The 11,149-nt window shown below is 50.3% G+C and overlaps 1 protein-coding gene and 1 pseudogene across 3 annotated transcripts; both read left to right on the top strand.

The window, feature by feature from the left end:
* Nucleotides 1-187: 187 nt before the first annotated feature.
* Nucleotides 188-4,174, top strand: NEU1 (neuraminidase 1). 3 transcript variants are annotated; one of them, XR_012496516.1, is made up of 7 exons: nt 235-552; nt 979-1,171; nt 1,888-2,150; nt 2,728-2,910; nt 3,093-3,315; nt 3,415-3,700; nt 3,791-4,174. XR_012496516.1 is itself a non-coding variant. In XM_019715628.2 (6 exons), exons 1-6 carry the CDS (start codon nt 307-309, stop codon nt 3,639-3,641), a joined length of 1,335 nt encoding a protein of 444 aa, XP_019571187.1. In that variant the 5' UTR covers nt 188-306; the 3' UTR covers nt 3,642-4,174. The 3 variants fall into 3 exon arrangements, 2 of the variants coding, with proteins under 2 accessions (XP_019571187.1, XP_019571188.1); XM_019715628.2 differs by having other exon boundaries at nt 188-552; nt 3,415-4,174; XM_019715629.2 differs by having other exon boundaries at nt 1,888-1,961; nt 3,415-4,174.
* Nucleotides 3,660-10,895, top strand: LOC109436736 (small ribosomal subunit protein eS26; annotated as a pseudogene).
* Nucleotides 10,896-11,149: the final 254 nt, after the last annotated feature.

Genomic DNA, 11,149 nt, shown 5'->3' with positions numbered 1-11,149 from the left:
AGCGACCCTTTTCTCCCCGCTTGGCACTTTAAAATACATCCCGCCCCTATGACGCACCCCGCTGCTGCGGCCAATCAAAAAGCTCCTGAGGAGTGATGCCGCCTTTTCTTTACCCCAGCCAATGGGCTTCCCGGCCAGGTCACGTGCTTTGGGGCTTCAAAGAGGACCAATAGGAAGGGCAGGCTCGTAGGCGCCGAAGGGTCACCTGGAGTCGTAGAGTGAGAGGGCCAATTAGAGTCGCGGAAGCGCAGCGGAACAGCTGGGTGTGGGGCGGGGTTTGTGGCGGGGTGGGGGGGTGACACCTGAATGTTTAAAGGGCCCGGGTCAGCTGAGTGCCTCCAGCCCGGGTTTAGCCCTGGGGGTCAGGGTCGCGGTCGCCGCGGAGGAGAGATGACCGCGGAGCGACCCGGCACAGTGCTCCTGGGCAGACCTGGGAGACCGCAGATGCTGGGGTGCGGGGGCGTCTGTAGGGTTCAGGATTTTGCCGCGATCTTCCTGCTGCTGTTGTCTGCGGCAATATTCGGGGCTAAGACAGAGAACGACTTCAGTCTGGTGAGTCACCCCTCGCATAACCCCATCCCCAACCCACTCGGGCTGTCTATGCCCTGTTGTCCCCCGGGACGCGGCTGCTGAGTCCCCTCTCCGCGGAACTCTTCGATCCCGTTCCCTCCATCCGCCCCAGCCTTTCTCCGTCTTCAGGCCCTTGTCTTCCTCCTCATTCGAGCTCCGTCCACTTTTGAGGTCTCCTCCTCTCTCCGAGGGCGCCTTCTCCCCTCATAGCCCCTCCCCACTCCGATCCCCCAGCTTCGCTCCAAACTCTTCTCCAGTTCCCCTTCCTTGTTCTGGGACCCCGGCCCCCAGTCGAGATCTTCATCACCCTGCCTCTCCCAGGGGAACCTGACTCTGAGCCGCTAGTCGTCCGTCCTAAAATCCCCAAGTCACGTTTGTCCACGTTGACCTTTCCTCCTCCCTTCGCAGGTTCAGCCGCTAGTGACTATGGAGCAGCTGCTGTGGGTGAGCGGGAGGCAGATCGGCTCTGTGGACACGTTCCGCATCCCGCTCGTCACAGCCACTCCTCGGGGCACTCTCCTTGCCTTCTCTGAAGCCAGAAAAATGTCCACGTCGGATGAGGGGGCCAAGTTCATCGCTCTGCGGAGGTCCGTGGACCAGGGTATGAAGATGCCTCGGTGGCAAGAGCCGGTGCTAGGTTGGATGGGTGGGGAGCCTGAGGATAGGGGAACTGAGAGGGCTGGAAGCCTGGGTCCCTGAAGGGGAGAGGGAACCTAAGGAGACGAAGTGTTCAGGGCAGTGATCTGGAAATCAGGATCACCAAGAACTGAACGCTCATTTATCGAGCACTTACTATAATATACACTTAGTACTGTTCTAGGTTCTGTGAATACAGTTAAGAACAAAACAGTGCAAAAATCCCTGCTGTCACAGGGCTTATATTCTACTGGGGGAGCAGAAAAAGCAAAATAAGTAAGGAAATGTAGTGTTTGTGTTGGAAGGTGATAAATGCAATGGGGAAAACTAAAACAGGGCAAGAGGTATGGGGAGTGCTGGAGTCTGATTGCAATTTTCAGTAGGTGACATTTGAGCAAAGACTCAAAGGAGGCAACAGTCAGCCTGGAGGAAGAGTGCACCAGGCAGATGTGCAAAGGCCTCCAGGAGGGAAGTGTTGAGGAATAGGGAGGGGCTTGTGTGGCTGGAAGGAGTGAGTGAGGGTAGAATAGTTCAGGTCAAAGAGTTAAGGACGGGCAGGTCTTGTAGGTGCTGAGGCCATTGTAAGGCCTTGGGTCCCTAGCAGAAGGTGAAGGTTACAGGGAGTGGTGCAGAGGGTACCTCCAGAGTGCTAACCCTGCGTTTCTTCCCTTATTTCTTCAGGCAGCACATGGTCTCCTACAGCATTCATTGTGGACGATGGGGAGACCCCAGATGGGCTAAATCTGGGGGCAGTGGTGAGCGATATTGAGACAGGAGTGGTGTTCCTTTTCTACTCCCTCTGTGCTCACAAGGCTGGCTGCCAGGTAGCGTCCACCATGTTAGTGTGGAGCAAGGATGATGGTGTTTCCTGGAGCCCGCCCCGGAACCTCTCCTTGGATATTGGCACCGAGATGTTTGCCCCTGGACCGGGCTCTGGCATTCAGGTCTCTGTCCTGAGGTGGGTGGAGGGGGCTGCCTTGTGGAGAGTCTGGGAGATGCCCAAAAATGGACTCCTTCCCGAGAAGATCCTGTGAAGTCAGTTTCTGTCTTCGATGGGATTCCTCAGGAGAAAGGGACATCCAGGGAGGAACGCCCTGCCATGGGAAGATGGAACTTCCCATTTGGGGATTGTCAGTAGGGCTGTACTAATCCACTTGGTGCCTGTGTAAATTAGAAAAAGCACCCCTTCCTTTGGGCAGACACAAGCCACGGTGCACAGCTTGGTGAGTGAGCGCAGGGTGGGTTTAAGCTCCCATCCACCCCTGTGGCTGGGCCCCCTTGTCCTGTGCACAACCTCTCCAGCATATGACTTGGACGTCCTGAAGGAGCTTATTCTGCAAAAGAGCTTCTTAATTCAGGCAGTGGCTGTTTGTGAGTTCCTTCTGGGGACTTCAGCAAGCAAGAACAAAACTGAAGGGGACCAGATGTGTCCTCCCACTTAAGAGGTGGTGGGTTCCCCTTCCCTTCCTCTGAGCCCCCCTCAGTGTATCCCTCTGTGACACCCAGCTCCCTTTCCCACAGAAACAGCGGGAGCCACGGAAGGGTCGGCTCATCGTGTGTGGCCACGGGACGCTGGAGCGGGATGGGGTCTTCTGCCTCCTCAGCGATGACCATGGTGCCTCCTGGCGCTATGGCAGTGGGATCAGCGGCATCCCCTATGGCCAGCCCAAGAGGGAAAATGATTTCAACCCTGATGAGTGCCAGGTCAGGAGCTCCTGGGCTGCTCCCCACCCACTCCACCTGCCCTGTCCTCCAGAGCACCATTTCACTCACAGACCCAACGTCTGGCCCCCGGCTCTGTGCCACCCAGCCTTGCTCCCTCAGGGACAGGGCTCTTTGCCTGACCCCCTCCCTGGGTCTTTCTGAAGCCTTGTTCCCTCTCTTAGCCCTATGAGCTCCCAGATGGATCAGTTGTCATCAACGCCCGGAACCAGAACAACTACCACTGCCACTGCCGAATCGTCCTCCGCAGCTACGATGCCTGTGATACGTTGAGGCCCCGTGATGTCACCTTTGACCCTGAGCTCATAGACCCTGTTGTAGCCGCAGGAGCTGTAGCCACCAACTCTGGCATTGTCTTCTTCTCCAACCCAGCCCATCCAGAGTTCCGTGAGTTTATGCCAGCTGTGGGGTGGGTGAGGGAGCCCCTGTGGCCTAGAGAAGGCCTGGGCAGAGACCCTCCTTTCCTGACTCTGCTGCTGTCTCCAGGAGTGAACCTGACCCTGCGCTGGAGCTTCAGCAATGGTACCTCATGGCGGAAAGAGACAGTCCAGCTCTGGCCAGGGCCCAGTGGCTACTCGTCGCTGACCGCCCTGGAGGGCAGTGTGGACGGGGAGGACCAGGGTCCCCAGCTCTTCGTCCTGTATGAGAAAGGCCGGAACTACTACACAGAGAGCATTTCCCTGGCCAAAGTCAGTGTGTACGGGACACTCTGAGCTGCACGCCTGCCGCACATGTCCAAGGCCCTGGCTCAGCCCTCAGGACCGGACCGTAGGTCTGCAGAGGGTCTGCGGGAGGTGCCTAAAAGACAACTCCACCTTCCTTTAGACTCTAGCCTTTTGCAAAATCAACTTTTCTTTGACAGGGAAATCACTCCATTAGGACTAAAAGCCTGGCTTCTGAACCCACGCAGGAAGTCCTGCCCCCACCTGGAGCACTTCCTTTCCACATCGCTGGGTCTGGCCCCTCTACCCTCTCTGCCCTCCCAGGACAGTGATTCGTCCTTTTCTTGGGCAAGACTAGGTTGGCCTGTAGAACTGAATAAATGTGAACTCAGGGAATTAGGGAAGGCTGAGCTTCCTCTTGGAGGTAAGATACTGGCTTTGGAGAGGGTTGGTGAAGGTCATGGGATAGCACCATGTTTGCTTTCAGGGTAAGGAACTAGATGCACCACCCACTGTTGCTATTTGTGAATCAAAATGTTTGTAACATAATGTTTTCAATGAAGGACTAGGAACTTGTTGTAGAACTTGTGTAGAGTCTGTGCTTTGGTTAGCGCCCATCTCCATTTCTGTGTTCCTTACATACACCCTGAGGCTGGTAATGGAGCTTTGGGGAGGAAGCTGGTGTGCTTATGGCCTGTGAAAATCTGCCTTTGGCAAATCAAATCCTCCTTTCCCTTTCACATTCTTTCTCATCACAGAAACACAGATTGATCTTTACAGGTGTAATGCAGAGTAGGAGGGGGACCCCATAAGACATTAAAAACCTGCTCTGTTTTGTATTTCTAAGATGAGCGGGACGCTGCCCTCTGTGAGACAGGGAGCAGGTGTGTGCCCTGCAGATAGGAAGCCTCTCCCGGGCCAGCCTGGCAGGGAATAAACACTGTGACAAAACACTGGGAGAAAACAGCATCTTCATCCTAAAGCGGATGCTGGGAAAAGAACCTGAGTGGCTGTAGGTGAGTGGGAGAGCCATAGCTTTCCTCCAAGTGGAAAGAAAACAGAATGCCTAGATGAGCTGGTAAGAATGTCTTCACATAAAGGGATGAGGGCCACACTCATTTGCACTTAGACGTTTGTTTCATTTTCAACTGCTTCTCTAGGAAATGTTAGGGTAATTTATTCTATCTGATGGAAGAAGTGGAATAATCCTACTGCATGTGAAGACATGGTATAACTGTTACACTTTGTCCAGCATTTGTGATCCATAATGTAATATTTCAGGTTTTTCATTTATAGACATTTTCAAAAACACTCAAAAGTAAATAGCTTAATGAGCCCCATGCACCAAAGAGCAGTTATCAAGATGTTGCCACATAGGATTCAGATTCCATTTGGGGGGTGGGGGGGACAGGGTTCCTTCACAGATGCCGTGTGCTTCTTATTGCTCCCCCCACCCCTCAGGAGGCAAGGATTTGCTCGACCCTCTTTGAGTAAAGCTGAGATTGAGCAGTGGGTTCAGATGGCCATAGCCTGACCACCTCCTTTGTAAGGTTCCCCATGAACCTTTCAACTGACAATTCCATTTACAGGTGAGTTTTACCTGAATCAGTTATTTCATGAGGGGTTGTGAAATGTTGATTTTTTAAATTCTATTATTTCATCCTCATTTATTAGCTGGAATACTTCAGTAAAAAAAACAACTTGTCCTCATCAAGGCTGTCGGGTTACCCTAAAGCATGGTATGTTTGGGAAAGGCAGGATAAATGCTGAATGTGCCTCCTTTAATTGCCAGTTCTCAGAGTAAACTGATATAATACTTTGCCCTGGCCAGTAAACCACACTGTTACCACACAGGAGACACATACTGAGGCAGAAGCTGTGGGGCTGCAGGAGGAAGCAGGGGGGCATGTAAGGGAAGAGGAATGGAGAGAGCAACCTGGGCAGCTCGGTCGTGGGGTCTGCTTTTCTAACAAATCACAATATAGATATGATACAAGGAAGCATGGTGGGGGTGGCAACTGCAGCAGTTGGGACATCTGCTGTCTAATACCACAAAAAATTGCACATCTGACAGTCTAGCTGACATTATTTATCAGAAATAGTGGAGGAAAGAGAGGAAATTATAGCATGAATGTCTGACCCATGAGTCTTGTAAAGTAGACATGGCAAGAGGCTTTTGAAAAAGTGACTGTGTTCCTTCTTCATAACCAAGAACCCTAAGCTAAGAAAAGATCTTCAAGGAAGGACCTCCTCCCCAGGAAGGGTCGGGTGGAGCTCATTATAGACCAGAGCGCTGGGCCCCACCCCAGATCTGCAGGTCCAGTGTGTCTAGAGCAGTCCAGGTCTTGGCATCTGTAATAGGAACTGCATGAGATTCTACTGCTGGGAAACTTTCTCTTAGACAGTTAGCCTGGACTTAGGAAGAACAGATTTCAAAACACTGAAGAAAAGACCGCAAGAGAGAAACTTTTTACATAAGAAATCGTATCTAAAGAAACCAATAACCATAACAGCTGGCCGGGACCAAACCTGCCTATTTACCCAGACATTTTGAATGCCCGCCACAACACCTGGCATATGGTAGGTACTTAATACAGAAGGAAAGAAAAGTCCAGGGTGGGTAATGTCAACGTAAGAATGTCCAAACTTGTGGAGAATTTTATAAGAACTTATTTGAGCCAAACTGATGACATTGCCGGGAAGCAAGATCTCAAATGCTCCAAAGAATGACAGTTTTGCCGTTTCTTTTATGCATTTGAAATTAAAGAGGAGACTAGGAAGATGACGAACATGGGAGAAAGTAAAGCAGGGATTAGATTACAGGAGAATTAACAAGATTCTGTGCTCTCTTGTGGTTATGCTTCAGGGGGGTCTGAGAAAGAGGCATTTCAAAGGTGTGTTAACCTAGATGCCCAGAAACTGGACAGGGCTTGCTGAAGACAAAGATAAGCCTTTTACTAAAGAAGTCATAGGCCTGGCGCGTGGCTACCCACCATGACCTGCCCAGTTAGGAATTCATGATCAGGTCATCCTGGGAAGCTACTTTCAGTCTCTGGAATTGTCGATTTATTATAGAGCCCTTTTTCATCCACAGTAAGGAGCTGGGCCAATGGTTCCAGAGTGGTCCTGTTACCAGAGGGCAGGCTCCTCTCGGCGCACTGTCCAGGTTCTTGGCGTCTCGAGCAAAGAATTGAACAAGATATGGAGGTAAAGTGGTGAAAAAGCAGTTTATTAGAAGAAAAGGTGCACTTCAAAGAAATAGAAGCAGACCCGAGAGTAGAGAATGGCTCAAGGGCCATTATTAAAAGGGATAGTTCACTCCAAAGAGTGTGGGGCTGGCTGAGCAAAAGACGAGGCTCAAAAGGGCAAAAAGGTCCAGGGGCTCAAGGTGGAACAAAGGAAGAGTCTCAAAAGGCAAAAAGAGCTGGGTCTCAAAAATGGCTTGGGGCCGGGCCCGGTGGCTCAGGCGGTTGGAGCTCCGTTCTCCTAACTCCAAAGGCTGCCGGTTCGATTTCCACATGGGCCAGTGGGCTCTTAACCACAAGGTTGCCAGTTCAATTCCTCGACTCCCACAAGGGATGGTGGGCTCTGCCCCCTGCAACTAAGATTGAACACGGCACCTTGAGCTGAGTTGCCACTGAGCTCCCGGATGGCTCAGTTGGATGGAGAGCGTCCTCTCAACCACAAGGTTGCCGGTTCAACTCCCACAAGGGATGGTGGGCTGTGCCCCCTGCAACTAGCAACGGCAACTGGACCTGGATCTGAGCTGCACCCTCCACAACTAAGATTGAAAGGACAACAACTTGACTTGGAAAAAAAAAAAGGCCTGGAAGTACACACTGTCCCCCAATAAAGTCCTGTTCCCCTTCCCCAATAAAATCTTTAAAAAAAAAAAAAAAAAAAAAAGCTTGACTGGCAAAAACTTGGAGTTTTTATCTCTTTTTCTCTAGAATGGGCTGTTCCTTTCCAGGTGTGGGACCACTTGATTGACACCTGTGATTGACAAGAGGCTATTACCTCATCTTTTTAGACTGCGCATATTCTTTCCCAGAATTCAGTCTGTTATAATGAACTTCCGGGCATATGTATGATATTATAATGACGGTATAATGAGGCCCAGGTGAAATGAAGGTCGTTGTGGCCTTTACTGTGCAGGTGTGAGTGGCTGGTTTAATCTAGGTGGGTATCTTGTACCCATTCCTTTACAATGAAAACCAGAAGTTTTGGACAGAGAGGGGAGGTCTTCTGGGCAGTAATGCAAACACCCGATGCCTATCTCTAACTGCCTGCCTTGTTTTTCCCTTGAGAGACATGATCCCCATAAAATCTCTATGAGAAATTGAGGGACAGGAGGTTTCTGTATCTGCTTCCTGCTGGGCAGTGGCATAGAGCCGTCTCTACCTATTGGGGGATTCACGGAACTCTCGCACTATCTGATCTTTTTTTTTAATTGGGGAAGGGGAACAGGACTTTATTGGGGAACAGTGTGTACTTCCAGGACTTTTTTCCAAGTCAAGTTGTTGTCCTTTCAATCTTAGTTGTGGAGGGCGTAGCTCAGTTCCAGGTCCAGTTGCCCTTATTAGTTGCAGGGGGCGCAGCCCACCATCCCTTGTGGGAGTCGAACCAGCAACCTTGTGGTTGAGAGCCCCGCGCTCCAACCAACTGAGCCATCTGGCACTGGCCCATGTGGGAATCAAACCGGCAGCCTTTGGCGTTAGGAGCACAGAGCTCCAACCACCTGAGTCACCGGGCCGGCCCCAACCCTATCTGATTTTAGATGAGAGGAAGGGGTCTCAAGATCTGCCTGGAAGAGCGTGCTGGCTTCTTTGGTTGCGGCTGGCAATCTTGCTGGGGTATCCTCTGTATCCCCAACATCCCTAAATGAGGAAAAATGGATTTTAATTAATAAATCCGTTAGCTCTATAGAGCCTGTGGCCATTCAACCAGTCATTTAGGTGGTATCAATTGTCCAGGAGCCCGGCCCAGAATGGGTTGGAAAAAACATTAGGCTTCAGTGATTACAATCAACAAGTAGACTGGCCTGGGGGAATGTTAAACCTATTTGGTCTCTGGGATGGAGTTATACAAGAGTTAGGTCCGGAATAGCTTGAGGAATGTTGGGAAGTCACAGGTTTTTAAGTAGTTATCAGAAGCAGGGGTGAGAGACATCCTGTGACTCGAGCTAGGAGCAATCTCTAGTCTAGAATTCAGAAACTGATCAAAGCCAGGGGCTAAGGAGCTAAGAAACTAGGGAAAAGGAGACTTAAAATTTCTGTAGTGAGGGGGCTCCTATATCGGTCCCAGATGGGCAGCAGCACGTCCTGGGAACATGTTAGAAATGCTTTACCCCCCCCCACCCCACACCACCTTCCCCCCAGGAATGGGGGGTGGGGGTGGGAGTGGGGTGGGGCATTCAAGCAGTGCGCTAAGCCCTCCAGGGGAGGAGCTGATGCATATTCAACTTGGAAAACCAGGGTTTCTTTTATAGGGGAGGAAAATTTTCCTCTGTCCTATGTTCTTTTGGCTGGTCTAATAATTAAATTGACATAAAACAGACTAACAGGAGAAAAATACATTTAATTTCGCATGTACATGAGACCATGAAGACATGAGAAGCTCTCAGATAGCCAGGCAATTGAGGCTTATATGCTGTCCTGAGCTAAGGAGAAGGGGGTACAGGTGTAGGGCTTCAAAGGGAAGGAAGACAATTCACAGGAAGATGGGAAGAGCAAATATTTGGTGAACACATGCTTGCCCTGCCACAGAGACAATGAGACACAGGAGTTGAACAAACAGGCCCTGATGAACTCTACCCAGCCCACCACACTTGGACGCTTGGCCCATACCCTTTGTGGGCATCTCTGGTGAGAGTTCTCTTCCTGGACCAGGTCCTCATCTACATTCTTTTAGGCAACTAAGGGGAAAACAAAAGCTCTTCCTGAGTCTTTCAGGCCTTGATTGCCTTTGGCTCAAAATAGTGTACACACCCAAGATGCACAATCTGGGGATACTTGTTCTGATCCCCTTCACTTCTAATATAAATTGGGAATTGGAAGGAGTGGCAGGAGACTGAACAGGAGGTACAGTGCTTATTTGTACAAATGGGGCAAAGTGGACTTTGACAATTACAGCGCGGTGAGTGCTGCCTGGCTCAGCAGCCAATTCTAGTGTGGCGCCCCAATCTCCAGAGCAGGCCCTCCGCCCTTTCCTACACTCTTGTCCCCCCACCGGCCTCTTGGTTGGATTCAGCATGCTCCAGGCTCCTACTTCCTGCTTATCAGGCTGCCCTTAGACACTGGGAAAAGATCAGAACAACTAATATTGCTCAGCAAATACCAGGGACCAAGCACCAGGGGCACTTTTTCACTAATTCAGTCTTCACAGCCACAAGTCAACACCAGGAAGCAGCAGGAGGTCAATTATTTTCGCCTAAGAAAGGATTAGGAAAGAAGATTTAAGACAAAGGCTTGCACTTCCTTTTGACAAAAAATGGACTCAAATTACCACGATGAAAGGATAGGTCTTCCCTTCCTAATATTCTGGATAGAATATGTTTTAAAATACATTTTTCATGTAAGACTTAGTTGGCAGGAAAGTAAGGGAAATCTTACAGTCAGGATTGAGAAAGCCAGGGTGTGAGAAGGGCTAGAAGTTAAATAAGAGAGTTGCCCCCACCCCACACTGCCCCCAACAAAGCAGGACTACACCTTGGATGCAAAATTTAAGAGAACACCAAAAAATTCAGGAATCAAGGTAAATGTTTTACTCTCTCAGGTCCTCTCTTCCAAGATGACCAAGAAAAGAAGAACAATGGTGGTGCCATAAAGGGCCGCGGCCACGTGCAGCCCATTCATTGCACCAACTGCGCCCCATGTGTGCCCAAGGACAAGGCCATTAAGAAGTTCGTCACTGGAAACATAGTAGAGGCTGCAGCCATTAGGGACATTTTTGAAGTGAGTTTCTTTGCCGCCTATGTGCTGCCTAAGCTGTATGTGAAACCACATTACTGTGTGAGCTGTGCCATTCACAGCACGGTCATTGGGAATTGTTCCTGGGGAGCCTGGAAGGACCCGACACTCCTACTCTGATTTAGAGCTGCGGGTGCTGCCCCACGACCTCCACCAAAGCCCATGTAGGTGAGACAGGATAGTTAGCATGTCCATTGGCAGACAGGGAGGTCCCTGGTGGAGTGAACAAAAGACAGCCATATCCTAAAACTCCAGGCTTTGAAAATCACTCCTTCGTTGCAGGACATAATGTAACAAGGCCTTGAGGTTAATCATAAAATTCCTTTTGGCCTGACAAACGGAGCAGATCTGATAGATAAGAGTGGGTTACTTTGCTAATTCCTCCAGGATGGGCAAGCACAACAAACCTGGTAGACGAAATTCATTGGAAGGCACCAGTTCCCTTCTTCAAACAGCTCCCTTCCCCAAGCAGGCAAGGGAAGGTATAAAAGTAAGAGCTTTTGCCTCAGTCACGGGGCTCCCCATTTGGGACCCCCTCCCACTCAGGAGCTCTGACTCTTTGCTTTCAATAAACTATCCTCTTTTTAAAAC

The sequence above is a fragment of the Rhinolophus sinicus genome, linkage group LG05 (assembly GCF_036562045.2).
Source record: "Rhinolophus sinicus isolate RSC01 linkage group LG05, ASM3656204v1, whole genome shotgun sequence".
Lineage (NCBI taxonomy): Eukaryota > Metazoa > Chordata > Mammalia > Chiroptera > Rhinolophidae > Rhinolophus > Rhinolophus sinicus.
Note: the sequence above shows the minus strand (reverse complement) of the source record. Positions and strands in the feature narration are given on the sequence as shown.